The sequence below is a fragment of the Lycium barbarum genome, chromosome 7 (assembly GCF_019175385.1).
Source record: "Lycium barbarum isolate Lr01 chromosome 7, ASM1917538v2, whole genome shotgun sequence".
Lineage (NCBI taxonomy): Eukaryota > Viridiplantae > Streptophyta > Magnoliopsida > Solanales > Solanaceae > Lycium > Lycium barbarum.
This window is the reverse complement of record NC_083343.1, coordinates 124,411,817-124,427,153: the sequence shown is the minus strand read 5'-3', so window position 1 is coordinate 124,427,153 and position 15,337 is coordinate 124,411,817. Positions and strand designations below refer to the sequence as shown.

General features: G+C 33.4%; 2 protein-coding genes across 2 annotated transcripts; both read left to right on the top strand.

Annotated features, from left to right (window-relative positions):
* The first annotated feature begins 1,170 nt into the window (after positions 1-1,170).
* Positions 1,171-3,815, top strand: LOC132604163 (uncharacterized). Its single transcript, XM_060317532.1, has 4 exons — positions 1,171-1,713; positions 2,220-2,322; positions 3,271-3,432; positions 3,525-3,815. The coding sequence occupies exons 1-4, from the start codon at positions 1,466-1,468 to the stop codon at positions 3,660-3,662; spliced, it is 651 nt and encodes a 216-aa protein (XP_060173515.1). The 5' UTR covers positions 1,171-1,465; the 3' UTR covers positions 3,663-3,815.
* A 2,032-nt stretch (positions 3,816-5,847) lies between these two features.
* LOC132604162 (uncharacterized) lies at positions 5,848-10,485 on the top strand. The gene is made up of 4 exons (XM_060317531.1): positions 5,848-6,282; positions 8,094-8,196; positions 9,902-10,063; positions 10,161-10,485. The coding sequence occupies exons 1-4, from the start codon at positions 6,011-6,013 to the stop codon at positions 10,326-10,328; spliced, it is 705 nt and encodes a 234-aa protein (XP_060173514.1). The 5' UTR covers positions 5,848-6,010; the 3' UTR covers positions 10,329-10,485.
* Positions 10,486-15,337: the final 4,852 nt, after the last annotated feature.

The window sequence follows — 15,337 nt, the reverse complement described above, 5'->3', positions numbered from 1 at the left end:
TAAATTGTTTTGAGATAATCTTTTTTAAATAATTAAAAATAGCAATAACCAAGTTTTCAAGAGAGCACTTTTTTAGAAAGTTGTTAAAAAAGGAATTCGACTCTGCAGCTTTAAAACACATCATGTTGGTTATCCTTTGCGTCAACTTTTTGTTATCAAGTTCTAACGTTTTCGTTACGTTTATCCTTCTTTTTCATCATCATAGCCATCAGCTTTCGCTTTTCTGCCCTCATATATGCAGAACTTTATGCATTTTAATTTTTAGGATACCAATATCAAGAATTAGTAATGGATTCTAATTTTTATATATATATACTAATTTTAATATAAAAATATAGTTTAAAGTAAAATTACTAGGTCCGATCAAATTCGTATGTCGGCTTCTAGTTCCGCCGTGCACATATGCCCTTCACTATACAAAAAGCAAAATTTTGAATCTGGAGAGTATCACTCGCAAGAAATGGAACTTACTTACTAATTAATAAGAAATGAATATTGAATTTAACCCAACAATAAATATCCACATTCCATATATGTAGGACAATTCAACACCTCCTCGCACGCCTTGGCCTACCAATTGGAGCGCGAACAATCGGGGACGAAATCTGAATTTGAAGTTTATGAGTTCTTAATTTTATTTTTTTAAGTTACCGGGTTCTAAATAAATAATCCGAATATATTCAATAAAAGTTTTAAGATAAATACAGAATTTAAATCAAAGCTAGGTTCGGCCGAACCCGTAGCCGACACTCTCTCTGTGCTCCTGTGGACAACCCAGCATGGGGTAAACCAAGAATTAGAATGATAAGAAAATGCATCCTGGGACTAACTAAACCCCAAAAACTAGCCCATGAAAATGAGGATTACCAACAACAACAACAACAACAACATACCCAGTGTAATCCCACAAGTGGAGTCATGGAGTATATGATGTATGCAAACCTTACCCACCTTTTGTGGAGTAGAAAGACCGTTTCCGATAGACCCTTAGCTTAAAAAAAAAAAAGACAGTAAAATAGCAAGAGACAAAACAAATACAACAACAGATAGTAATACACATCAGGGATTACTCAATACCATATAACAAAACCAAGTATCCACATCTCATTCGATGCAGGACAACTCAGCACTAATTATTTTTATTATGAATAATTGCCTCTAATTATCTTTCAATTGGTCTGTTTTATATAAATTAAACCTTTTGTTTTCTCAGTGCTCATCATTCGGTTCAGTGCAAGCAAGACGCGGGACACTTGTTATTTCAACACCAAAAGTTGATCGATCATTTAATAAAGCACTACCATGTTATTTCTTAGAAGTGAAGTGTCTTATAGTACCGATGTTGGACACTACAATTAACCATAAACATCACTATCACTTCTATCTTTTGTTTCCACATCATCTCTTCACAATAAAAAGGCCAAAAATCTGAAACCAGATAGAAATTAAATATCTATTTCAAGAAATGGAGCTCTGGAAATCCATTGTGTTGTTTAATTCTGTTTTAATATTTATTGGTTGTGTGAGTTCACTTCCATCCAAGCAAGATGGGTTCTGGTACGATAACAGAATGGACAAAACAGAATCAATATTAATCGAGGCCTTCTTTGATCCAGTGTGCCCTGACAGTAGAGATTCATGGCCCCCCCTCAAGCTAGCTCTCCAGCACTACGGTTCTCGTGTCTCTCTCGTTGTTCATCCCTTCCCTTTACCGTATGCGCTTTTCTCTGTTAGATAACATGTTTTTATTTATCCAAGTAGATTTTTTTTTTCATGGATCATGTGAAAATTAAATTTGATAATGAACGGCGTCTAGAATTGAACTCAGGATCCTTGCATGATGCCATTTTGAATTGTGTGACCAGCTTATCTAAAAGTTTAAGTCGTTAGAGAGGGCACATTTCGCCTTTGATTAGAGAAATTGTCGTGATAGACCATCAGTTTTCTTGAATGATGCTCATGGGAAAATGTAGACAAAATAGCTAAACATATGTGTAATATTATGAAAATTGAATCACATGATTTTTTTACTGTTGGTTTGATTGGTGATTTACTTAAATCTGTTAGTTGATGGTAGCATCTCGTTCAAAAACTTCTCTAATTAATTATCATCTGAATTTAGAGTTTGTGCAGTGGTTCTAAACCTTGATTAAACATACTAGTGTAGCTTATTGATAGCCATGTTTTTCTAAAATGAGATTGATTGTCCTAATATGCAGTTACCATGATAATGCATTTATTACCTCGCGAGCGCTGCATATTATCAATAAGTTGAATACTTCTGCCACATACAGATTACTGGAATCTTTCTTTGATCAACAGGTATGAATCTTCAGCAGCAGTACAACTTCAATGCTATTGTTTTATATAGAAAGAATATGCAACCCTCCAATTTTTAGTGCCTTGTGCCACTTTCAGTATGCATACTTAATTTCTACTGCTTGAAGCTTGAGCATATCTTCTTTGGCCCCTTGTCTCTATTATGGAAGTATAGTATTTATGAAATTGCCGTTGCAAAACTATGTTACCTAGATTTGGCGAGTCACTTAACTGAATTTTTTTAGGTAAATATCTTACTTACAAACCCTCTCTGAAGTCTGATATGCTATACTATCTTGATAATGTCATATGTTGAAAAAACTTTACATATTTTGAAAACCTTACAACTAGGTAACCTTCAAGTTACAGTCTCATGGAGCTTAATTGGATTTTAAGCAACTGCAACAATCTGTTTACTTCATAGTCATCTCATATTGGCTTTATTGATTATTGTTCTATGTTGATTTAAGTGGTGGCCTTCAATTATTGTTCTAGCTGTTCTCCGGGAGCTGGACTAAAATATAATTTTCAGTTGTGGAATCGGCTATTGATGCTTGATTCAGGGTAGGCTATCTACATTACAACCTTTGGGGTGCCGCCCTTCTCCACACCATGCGTGAATGCGAGATGCTTCATGCACCAGACTGCCCTTTTTTTTAGTCTTTATAAGAATCTAATAGAACACCTTAAATATGATATTTCAATGCCCAAAATTTCAAATTTCTCTGATACTGATGAGCTACAATCTCTGATACTGATGAGCTACAACAAGGCCACCAATTTTTCATTATTAATGGGTAAAACTAGAACAATGGAAAAGCATGAGTTAGTTGAATTCACAAACTACAGAGTAGTACTTATCAGATTGTATGCCAAAAAGTTTCTCTGTTAGTCAATTATGGTAATAGACATATATTTTAATTTTGGTTTTAACTGGCCTGGTTAAAACAGGATAAGTTTTATGGCAAAGCAACTTTCAACTTGTCCAAAGCATCTGTTGTAGATAAAGTTGCAAAATTTACATACAATGCAATCGGGATTTCGAATTATGCTGCTGTAAAGGATGGATTTACTGACCGCAAAACCGATCAAGCAACTAGAATGTCCTTCAAGGTACATTAATTTCAATTACCTTATACATTGTGTGTACATATATTTCACCTATGCCGAAACTTACATTTGTGTGTATTCCATTTTTTTCACAGTATGGTTGTGTGAAAGGCGTATATGGGACACCTTTTTTCTTCGTAAATGGGTTTCCACTGCCTGATGCTGGCTCACCATTGGACTACAAAAAATGGAGAAATACACTTGATCCATTGTTTTCACCAGAGGACAAATGAAGAACTGAAACTTTGCATTTCTTCTTGTGAATCACTGATCTTTAAGTCTTTAGTTGTATTTGTAGCCTCATCACCTTATATCTGAGCTAGAGAGACACACTTTTAACTCTTATGTTTACAGATATAATGACAATAATTTATTGCTTCTCTATATATCTTATGGTTATAGAAAAAATGAAATTACGAATTCGATAGTAAATGCTATTTTCTATCTAACTGGAAAAAAGGGCAAAAGAGCAGCCCGGTGCATCCCGTGTTCAGGCATAAAGGCATGATTAGTTTCACAAATCTCACTGTGCTGACTATAGTAACTCCTTGTTGTACCGAAATAGAAGTATATCCATTCTCTCTCCGCAATGGTAAGCTCCTAGATCTAGCTGGATAATAGCAAATCAAAGATCTCAAGGCTCTCAGAATATACCAACCCAAAGCAAATGTCTCTAAGACACTTATTGATCTTTGCCTCTTCTTCCACACTTCACTCTTCAACTTGACGGAGACTAAGCTATTGTTTGGCCATAGATTTAGGATCATAATTGAAAATTTATCTTCAAATATTTGTTTGACAATGAAATTTGATTAGATTTTGAAGACGGAAAAGGGCCAAATATACCCCTTGACTATTAGAAAAGGGCTAAATATACCCTTCGTATACTTTGGGGTCAATTATACCCCCGTCGTTATACTTTGGTCCATATATACCCTTCATTTTAACGGAGGACACGTGTCACCATTTTATTGACCAATTTTAACTATTTTCTAGAATTGGACAATAAAATGGTGGCACGTGTCCTCCGCTAAAATGAAGGATATATATGTGCCCAAAGTATAACGGTAGGGGTATAATTGACCCCAAAGTATAACGAAGGGTATATTTAGCCCTTTTCTAATAGTTCAGGGGTATATTTGGCCTTTTTCCGTTTTCAAAATTTATCTTCAAAATATTTTTCAAGTTCCAAAAATCTCTATACTAGCTTTAGGGAGAAATTTCATTTCCATTTACAAAACTTCAATTTCTTTCCAAATAAAATGCATGGGCAAACACAACTTCAAGTTCCAAATCACAACATAAAAAAATCAAATTTCAAGTTTTAAACTTCAAAATCTATGGCCAAATGGGGCTACAGGTGTTTAAGTTTGACAAATCTAAAGGACCAAAACTGTTAAATGCATACTTAAAGGACTAGTTTGAACTTATCCTCAAACATAAGAGACCACTTTTGTCACTTTTTCCTTCCTCAACTTTAGTTTTCTCAATAACCAATAAAAAGTCCAGGAATCTGAAACCAGATAGAATTAATATCTACCACAAGAAATGGAGCTTTGGAAAATTCAGTAAAAACCAATTCTGTTTCTTATTTCTGTTTTAGTACTAATTATTTTTTGTGTGAGCGCTCAGATTTCACTTCCATCCAAGCAAGATGGGTTTTGGTATGAGAACCGAATCAATATTACTCCCTCCGTCCCAATTTATATGATGTGATTTGACTCGACACAAAATTTAAGAAATAAAAGAAGGCTTTTAAATCTTGTAGTTTAAAATAAGTCAAAGATATTTTTGTGGTTATATATCATCTCATTATGCGTAAAAAGTAAAATTTAAAGTTAAATCCTTGTCAAATAAAGAAATGTGTCATTCTTTTGGAATCGACTAAATAGGAAAGTGTGTCATATAAATTAAAGCCTCTTTGATCTTGTGTGCCCCGACTTTTCGGGGAGTAGCGAAAACTGTTTTTTAGAAACTAAAAAAAAAAAAAGTAGTTTTTTCCAAAAGCACTTTGAGAAATATACACTTAGAAATACTTTTTAAAAGCTTAGCCAAATACTAATTGATATTCAAATGTAATTTTTTTATTAATGGGCCAAATTTTAACCGTTTCTCACAAAAAATACTTTTTACAAAAACACTTTTCAAAATAAGTTGATTTTAGATGTTGGGCCGAACAAACTATGAGCCCATTTGAATTGACTTATAAGTCGCTGAAAACAGCTTAGCTTTTTTGTGTGTTTGACTAGCTAGCTTAAAGTCATTTTGTACTTAAAATAAGTTCAAAAAAATAATTAAACCTATTTAATTTATATTATCTAAAGCAACTTATAAACTGTTTTCAGCTTATAAACTTTCTTTTTTCAAGCCCATACAAACAAGCTCTATATAGTGTTTTAGTTTGAGAAACTTAAATGACCAAAATTGTTAAATTCATACAGAACTATTTTGAACTTGTCCTCAAACATAAGAGACGATATTTTTGTTCATTTTCTTTTCTCAACTTTAGTTTTCACATCTCGTCACAATAAAGAAGTCCAAAAAATCTGAAACAAGATAGGATTACTATCTACCACAAGAAATGGAGCTTTGGAAAATTCAGTACATATCCATTCTGTTACTTAGTTCTGTTTTAGTACTAATCATATTTTGTGTGAGTGCTCAGATTTCACTTCCATCCAAGCAAGATGGGTTTTGGTACGATAACAGAAAGGACAAAACAGAATCAATATTAATCGAGGCTTTCTTTGATCCAGTATGTCCTGACAGTAGAGATTCATGGCCCCCACTTAAACGAGCTGTCCAACTCTATGGTTCTCGTGTCTCTCTCGTTGTTCATCCCTTCCCTTTACCGTATGCTCCTGTTTCAACCCACTTTTTCATTCTATAGTTTGAGATCTGATTATGGGTTGACGTGAATTTAGTAATTGTTGTATCGACTCATATATATACCCCATCAGTTTTAATTTATTTGTCTGATTTTGATTTGATCTCAGACTTTAAAAAAAGTAATTAAAGTAAAGAAGACTTTTGAATCTTATTATCTTAAACTAAAACTAAAGATACATAGAATGTACTAAAATGCTTGTTAATCTTATAGTCTTAAATATGTCACGTGGAAATTTGGAGTTACTCACTCTGTCTCAAATTATCTGTTTTTTTTTTACTTACCTTTAAGAAATACTCCCTCCGGGTCAAATAAAGTATCCACTTAGCCATTTGCGCACCTCGTAAGAAAATATTAACTCTTAGATAAAAATAGGTGGTTTGATTAAATTGCCCTTAAATTAAATAGGTATTAGGATTTGATCACATAGCATTTAATAGAGGCAAATCTGGAAAAATAAGGTTAATTATTTCTTGATTTGATAAATTGACATTTTGTTTACTAAAAAAAAGGCTAAGTGAACACCTTTTTTATTCGGAGGGAGTATTAATTAGGAGTGATATTTGACTAATTTTACTCTTATTTATGTCTAAATTATAATATCTCTCCATTGAATGATTGCTCTATTTATGTGTCATCTCCATCAATGGCAGAACCCCACTTTGTGTGATTATACGGGGTAAGTTGTTGTTGTTGTTATTGCTCCATTAATGACGAAATTAAAATGGGGAAAAAAAAAAATTAATTGTGTCTTGAACTTCTAAAACGACAAATAATTTGAGACAACTAATTTTAGTAACCACAGCTATTTTGAGACGGATAGAGTAAAGAGTTGCCAAAAAAGGAAATAGATATTCTTGTTTAAACGGGCTAAAAAGAAAAGTAAGACAAACAAATTGAAACAGAGTGAGTGTTATCTATAGTATTAACCTGAAGTCCTTATAGTAACTACTCATAAATCTCAAATCTTGGATCCTGCATATAGAGGCTAAGTTGTAAAGTATAGAGACAAATCCTGGATTTAAAGTTTGTGAGTTCCTATAAAGACCTCAAATTAATTAACAACAATAATTGAGTTCACACTCAAATATTCATAGATATTTACTAGATTTGAGTTTGGGTAAAAACTAGTGAGTTCACGTGAACCCATAGATTATAAGCTAGGTCTGCCCTGGTAAACAGTCCATAAAAAATAGGATTAGTAACCTGAAAAGTCAGGCAAGTTCTCCTATAACAGGTATAAGTTAAATTACACTAACAGGGGCAATGGTTATTTATATTGTCAGTACAGATCAGTTAAATCCTATTGTATAGGTTTCTTATTTAACTTCTATGTACGGACAGTGTGGAGAGTCTTTATACTGTTACATCATCTTAACATATAACTACAGGTAATCATCCATAAAAATGAGAACTAATAACATGAAAAGTTGGAACGGTTACCTGTTACAACATGTTAAAATACTAGCTAGAATCATTTGTCCGATTAATATAACTATAGGACCTCACAAGCAATGCTTATTGGCTAAGTTAACAGGGGAGTTAGTTCTTTTAGTTTTCCTAAAAGTACATCTTTGCTGCTGTTAGCTGAAATAATGACACATTTCACAAGATTGAAGTACCTATTGCTGTTTTTTGATTGCTTTTACTTCTATTTCTGGGAGCCAGATTGTTGGTATGTGTAGGAAATGACAATATCATTTGGTCTTCCAGTTCAGCATTAATTTGTGGAGTAATAGACATGAGGATGATTTGTTTTACTTGTTATAATATGCAGTTACCATGACAATGCATTTATCACCTCGCGTGCGTTGCACATTATCAATAAGTTGAATACTTCTGCCACATACAGATTACTGGAGTCTTTCTTTGATCACCAGGTAACAATTTTTTTCTGGTGCAGAATCTATAAATGTCAAATAGCAGTAAAATTACACATATTAGTTTTTTTAACGAAAACAATATGCAACTCTCCAATTTTTAGTGCCTTGTGCCTCTTTAAGTGTGATCGTTTAATTTCTACAGCTTGAAGCTTGAGCATGTTCTCTATTATGGAATTAGTATTCATGAAATTGGTGTTAATAGGATCTGCAATATATATCGTATAATCACATGACTGAATTTTTTTGGGAAAGATCTTACTTACATACTTCCTCTGCTTTTCTATACTATCTTGAGAATGTCATATGCAATTGAAAAAACTTAACGAAAGTTTACAAACCTAACAATAGGTAACCTTCAAATACTGGTCTCATGGAGCTTAAATTGATTTTAAGCAATTGCAGCAATCTATTTTGTTCACCATTCATCTCATAATGGCGTTAGAGGTTATTGTTCTCTGTCGTTTTAAGTGGCCTTTAATTGTTTAACTGTTCTCTGAGAGCGGGACTAAAATACAAGTTTTCAGCCATGGAATCATTCACTGTTACTTGCTTCAGGATAGGCTGCCTACCTTACAATTTACACCCCTTTGGGTGCGGCTAGATGCTTAATGCACCAGGCTGTCCTTTTTTAGTCTGTATAAGAATCTAATCGAACACCTCAAATATGAAATTGCAATGCCTAAAATTTCTCTGATACTGATGAGCTACAAGAAGGCTACTGATTGTTCATTATTAATGGGCAAAACTAAAACTATGGAAAAGCATGAGTAATGTTTTTTCTTCTTTTTTCTTTTTTCTTTTTAATAATCAAACTCGTACTCCATTGATCATTGATGAGCAAAAATATACAGCCTGAGTTTGGCATTCCAAACTTAGTACATGATCATTGAGATGGGATTTGAGCTAAAGCCAAAAGTCCTGATCTACCCTAACCAAAAAATGAATAAGAGCTGTTTCAAGGAGGTTCATATACAATTATGTGGTTTTAAAGGTAGGAAGATTCCATCTATTCATATTTACTAGGCCTTTGACCTACCTTGGAAGAACAGAGGAGGAGTTGAAGACATGGTCTTCATTTAACTCATGGCTCATGGAAGCAAACTTATCAGTTGGTCTTGTTGGCTTCCCTGAAACAATGGTTGATGTGGAAACAGCTTCTGTATCTCTAGCACTTGGTAGTTAATCCTCCATGGGGGTCTCCACTCTCCTTTTATATACTTAGTAAGTCGTAAGGAGTCTGTTTCCCCCATTACCATCTGAAAACCATCCCTGGCACACCAATTTAGTCCATAAAGCAGTGCCATACTGCCATTGCTTCAGCAAGATTACTTGTGCCAGGGCCAATTTTGATGGAGTATGCAAAAAGAATTTTGCCTTGACTGTCCCACACCACACCCTCTCCTCCACATTGCCCTTGTAGATAGCATCAGAATTTATCCTAACTTGAGGGAGGAGTGGTTTCATCCAAGTGATGACAGATTGACAGTGATTGTGTGTTGGTTTAGTCTGGCCTCACTTGCTTGACACAAGCTCTCCCACTTGTTGCCGGTACTTGCTCTCCGAAATTGGTTTTTTGTTACCTGCAAAATATTGAAAGGATGAGTTGGTACTTATCAGATTTTATGCCGAAAAGTTCCTCTTGCAAATTATGGTACTAACATATATACTTAGTCTTGGTTTTAATTATGCCTGGTTGAAACAGGATGAGTTTTATAACAAAGCAACTTTCAACTTGCCCAAAGCATCTGTTGTGGATAAAGTTGCAAAATTTACATCCAATGCAATTGGGCATTCGGATTACACTGCGGTAAAGGATGGATTTACCGATCCTGAAACCGATCAAGCGACAAGATTTTCCTTCAAGGTAGGTACATCAATTAGCTCAATTACCCTGAACATTGTGTGCACATCTTTTTCACCTATACTGAAACTTGCATTTGTGTATATATGCTTTTTCGCAGTATGGTTGTGTGAAAGGCGTATATGGGGCGCCTTTTTTCTTCGTAAACGGGTTTCCTCTGCCTGGTGCTGGCTCACCATTGGAATACAAAGCATGGAGAAATATTCTTGATCCATTGATTTCTCCATCAGGACAACTGAAGACTGACGCTTTGCATTTCTTCTTGTGAATCACTGTATTTGTACTCTCATCACCTGATGGCTGAGCTAGAGAGACAAACTTTTCGCTTATATTTACATATAATGACAATAATTTATCGCTTCTATATCTTATAGTTATAGAAAATGAAAATACTAATCTGATGGTAAAAGTTTTTTTCTGTCTAATCGATCAAGTATAAATGCTTTGGAACGACAAATGATTGTGGAGTATGAATAATCCGTCGTCTATGCAGTAGATAAGACAGAGACCTTATTACTTATAATATAAGAAGGATTTAAATTATATGCACTGACTACACAAATTAGTATAATTTAACTAGTTGCAGCAGGTTATTTACAATATACAATGACTATGCAAATTATATACACTGACGATACAGTTGTTACCGCTGAGAGAGGCAGGAAACTCACACTAACATAAGAGTAACTCTATTTTGCATAAAGCTAGACATTGAGGCCTATATAGCTTTGTAGATGGATTGTTCTACTAGGGAATAAAACAAATTAAGAGATCATTTCAGCCAAAGATGAGGAACAAAGTCAACCATGTAGAATGATAGGTAGGGGAATAAACTGTCACGTCCTTATTATCTTTCACTAAATGTTGTAAGTAGCCTCTCAATGCCTAATAGAGAGTGTAGGTCTTACTAACTTACCAAACTTATTTACGTTCTCCACAATAATAGACATATTGACTTGCTCATTTATTAAGTCAGCTCATATTGACCTGCCTAAATTCAGTCTAACCTGCCCATTTGACATCCCTTAATTGATATATAGTTTTGTTTTGACGCAATGATGTGCCATGGATTCAATAAAGTGCTGCACCAAATTGTTGAATAGTTTGGGTTTGGGACAAAATTCAATCTCGGCTATTGAGAAGGATTTGAGCATCTGATCAATGGTAATTCCAAAATCTATGGGCATACAGGAGCTTAACCTTTTGCGTTCAATCAAATTGTCTTGTCGATCCATCTCACAACTTTTTTATACAAAATAATTGCGCTAATAAATCTTGTTGGATTTGATTTTTTCAATTTTGGGGGAGCATACTTGATAGGAGACGGACATACATGCAGTGGAGAGGTCCACCACTGCTAGAAAGAACGGATCAAAGAGAGGTGGGTCAATCACTTTGGTTGGATAGTTTGATTATTTTGATTTGATGTATTTAGTTTAAGTTCTATTTGTGCTTTTTGGAGGTTTTGGAGGACTCAGATTAGGGTAGAAGGCTAGTAGGTAGTCGTTGTTTCGATCTATAGTCTATTGTCCTTTGTTTTTTGCTACTCTATGTGGTTTCTTGTACTTCGATTATCTTATTTATCTGTGGTAGTTACTGCTCCCTTTTTTCAGACTGCTCTATTTTTACTTATTCGCTTTCTTTAGTTTCATTTGCATTCTGTTTTGAACTGCTTGTGTTTATCTAACCTTTCTCGTTGTGATTTCTCTTGAGCCGAGGGTCTTTCGGAAACAACCTCCCTGTCTTCCGAGATAGGGGTATGGTCTGCGTACACTTTACCCTCCCCACACCCCACATTGTGGGATTTCACTGGGTATGTTGTGGTTGTTGTTGTTGTTCTTGTTGTTCTATTTGTGCTTTTTCAATTTAGATCTCTTGCACGGTCTACTGGACTATGTTATTATGCCTTTGGATATGTAGTTAAAGTTGTAAACAAGATCATTATTGAAGTTGAAAAATAGTAATTTGAAGGCATAATACATAAATAGGCTCTCAAACTTGGTCTCAGTTGGCAAGTATGTCGTCCAATTTTTGATATGCACAAGTAGGCACCTCAACTTGTATAAAGTTGAACACGTAAATACAAATACTAACGTGGCACATAAATTTTGGAGGTGTCTGGATGATCATTTTGTAAGTTGGAGTGTTCAACTGATAAAGTGGAAACAAATTGAGGTGCCTACTTGTGCACACACAAAATTGGAGGACACACTTGTCAGCTGAGGCCAATTTTGAGAGTTTGTTTATGTATTATGCCTCATTTGAAGTTGGAGTTGTGTTATCTATTTCTAATATTCAAACAATGCCAACGCTCCAACATGAAACACTATTTCGTCCTTAATGAGTGGTAGAAAAATCATATTTTCTATTTAATATCTCAAAAATAAAAGGAACATTTCTAACGTTCCTATTGATTATTGAATTTAATACAAAGACTTGATTCAATTCTGTTAGACTTAATGGCAGAATTCATGTTGAATGAATTTGACATTTTCAAACGGTATTATTATATTTAATTTGGTCATTGATGACATTTTATGGCATATATATATATATATATATATATATATATATATATATATATATATATTTTCGGATGTGTTCTTCCAGGTATTTTTTCTAGATGAGAGAAAAACAAATAAATAAAACTTTCCTCTTCTCATTTCTCTTGTAGTGCTGGATTTTTTTTTCTTTTGGATAATCTTTGTTAGATTCTGGCTACTAGTTTTGTACTAGAAAAGCTTGATGAATCTTGAAGGATACACCTATACCGGGTGAAATATCCTTAAGGATAGTGTTTTAATTGACATACCTCAAGCTATCAAGAATTTCTTACTGCAAGTTTCGTGATCAAGTATTTTCCGATAAGATTCGTGATCCAGTATTTTCCGTAAGATTTTCAACAATCTTAAGAATATTTCTCGCTCTATTCTTACGGGAAATTGATAGAGAATAATTTAGTACAATATGTCTAAGTTTCAGGTATGCTTCTGCTAGTATATAAATGTTAAACGTACTTTATAATGGGTAGATGAACTTTGACGCTCTTTACCTTTCCTTTTAAAGTGATGCCCAGTTAGTTTTAGATTAGTTCTTATCTGTGATGAATTTATGTTGTTATAATATTATTTTAGGTAGTTCAAATAATGTCCAAGTCATTTGAATATTTGTGGATAATTTATATTTGAGTTGGTAAAATGAGTGCAGATATATATAATAATATACATCTATTGTGATGATTTTTAAAAAGTTGGCTTGGAATTGATATTATATTAATGGATTAATTACGGTGCAAGAATTTGCAGACCTATTTTATGAGATCTCTCTTTGAATTTTATGTATAAGTTGTGTTGTTTGCACATTGAAGAGTTTTTGGTAAATTTAAATTAGGCTTTAAAAATATCTTGCTTTATGATTTGGATGAAGAAATGTTGAATTATGACAAATTTCTTTTTCTTGAGATATTTTTGTGGAAATTTTACTTTGGTCTTTGAATATGGGATTGAATGTGGCACTAACGGTTTTTTTTTTTTTTATGAGAATGATGCTTGACAAAGTCAACTTAATGTGTCAAATGATATGGCAGTGATCAGATTCCGCAAAACTAATAAACAAGTTTTTGATGGAAATAATTATTATTTTGTGCTGTAAAAATTAAGCTATCATTTTCAAAATGTAGAAGAAGATTTAGAGAATGATAATCCCGCTAAACAAAAATATATTTGATGAAGTAGATGATATAATTATTGTGGTCATTTCTCAAGCGAATCTTGTGGGCACGACATTGAATGTTGATGACTTTGGTGCTACTAAGCTTCTTTGTGCTAACAAAATAAATTTGTGTAACCCAAGTTGAAGAAGAAGAATGATCTATTTATGTTGGTGATTCAAAAACTACCCAAGTTCTTGAAAAGAGAAAGCTAGCTCGTATTTTAAAAAAAATGAAGTGATGGTTATTTGATTATGATAAAGATAGGCAATAGATATTGTAATCATAGTTCATTTGTGCCTAATATTTTTTTAAAAATAATTGAAAAAAATATTAGCATTGATACTGACTTTTCTCATATTGTTCTCTTAAAATATTTGTCGATGGTGTCATAGGATGAGTAAATTTACATGATTATTTGAGTCAAGTTCTATACCGGGTGAAATATCTTTAAGGACAGTGTCTTAATTATCATGCCTCAAGCTTTCATAAATTTTCTGCAAGGTTCGTGATCAAGTATTTTCCGATAAGGTTAGTGATCAAGTATTTTTCGTAAGTTTTCCAATAATTAGAGCCTCGAATTTGAATCCTGAAAATAAAATAAATCCTGATAGGATACGTTTTTCAATGCGCATATTTTGAATATCAGATAGTTAGTTTTGTTTTTTTTTTCCAGAAAAAAAATACCACCAAAATGGAAAGAACGAGAAACTGAATGATTGAGTTTTACTTTTTAGTGCCAAACTTCTTCCAGAAGGAATAAAGGTTTATGATATTATAGAAAGAAAACGACGAAGAGAAGACTTGACTAAAAAGAGAAAAGACATAACGAGTTTAAGAAAGGTTGTAGTTAACAACCAATAATTTGATTAAAAAAAAAAAAGATACTAGTGGCAACTGGCAAGGACACGGTATAATAATTGACTATTTGACTTCCATAGACCATACGAGCTTTTGCGCTGATTGATCAAAAGTTTCACACACTTTCGCGTCTAAGGCTTATAATAAGTAAACTTGGCGGAAGTTGTTGATCTTGAGCGCGTTTGGATTGGCTTATAAGTTACTTATAAGTTGCTTATAAACTGTTTTCAGCTTTTTTGAGTGTTTGGCTGGTCAGCTTAAAATTATTTTGTGCTTAAAATAAGTTCAAAAAAATAATTGGGCCCATTTAACTTAACTTATCTAAAGCAGCTTATAAGCTGAAAACAGCTTATAAGCCAAAAAAAAATAAGTTAGACTACCCAACTTATTTTTTTTAGCTTATAAGCTGCAAACAGCTTATAGACATAAACTCATCCAAGCAGGCTCCTTAAGCATGAATAATTATTGAAATTATCAATAAAGTTTAATCGGTCATATCTTACTTATCGTCCTTTTTCTATAGAATAAACGTACACTTGCTAATGGTTATTAGATAAAAAAATTAAAAAAAAAAAAAAAGTAGAAGACTAAGAAGAATGTACTCCCTCCGGATAAAAAAGAATGTTCACTTAGCTCTTTTTTTTTTTACCTTTTTTTTTTTTGCAGATCTGTCCCTATTAAGTGATATGTGATCAAATCTTAATACT

Bases quoted from the DNA above. Each gene is read 5' to 3' on its own strand.
- LOC132604162 (XM_060317531.1), top strand. From the start codon at position 6,011: ATGGAGCTTTGGAAAATTCAGTACATATCCATTCTGTTACTTAGTTCT. The intron at 6,283-8,093 runs GTATGCTCCTGT...TATAATATGCAG, and splicing joins GTTCATCCCTTCCCTTTACC to TTACCATGACAATGCATTTA. The intron at 10,064-10,160 runs GTAGGTACATCA...GCTTTTTCGCAG, and splicing joins CGACAAGATTTTCCTTCAAG to TATGGTTGTGTGAAAGGCGT.
- LOC132604163 (XM_060317532.1), top strand. From the start codon at position 1,466: ATGGAGCTCTGGAAATCCATTGTGTTGTTTAATTCTGTTTTAATATTT. The intron at 2,323-3,270 runs GTATGAATCTTC...TGGTTAAAACAG, and splicing joins AATCTTTCTTTGATCAACAG to GATAAGTTTTATGGCAAAGC. The intron at 3,433-3,524 runs GTACATTAATTT...TTTTTTTCACAG, and splicing joins CAACTAGAATGTCCTTCAAG to TATGGTTGTGTGAAAGGCGT.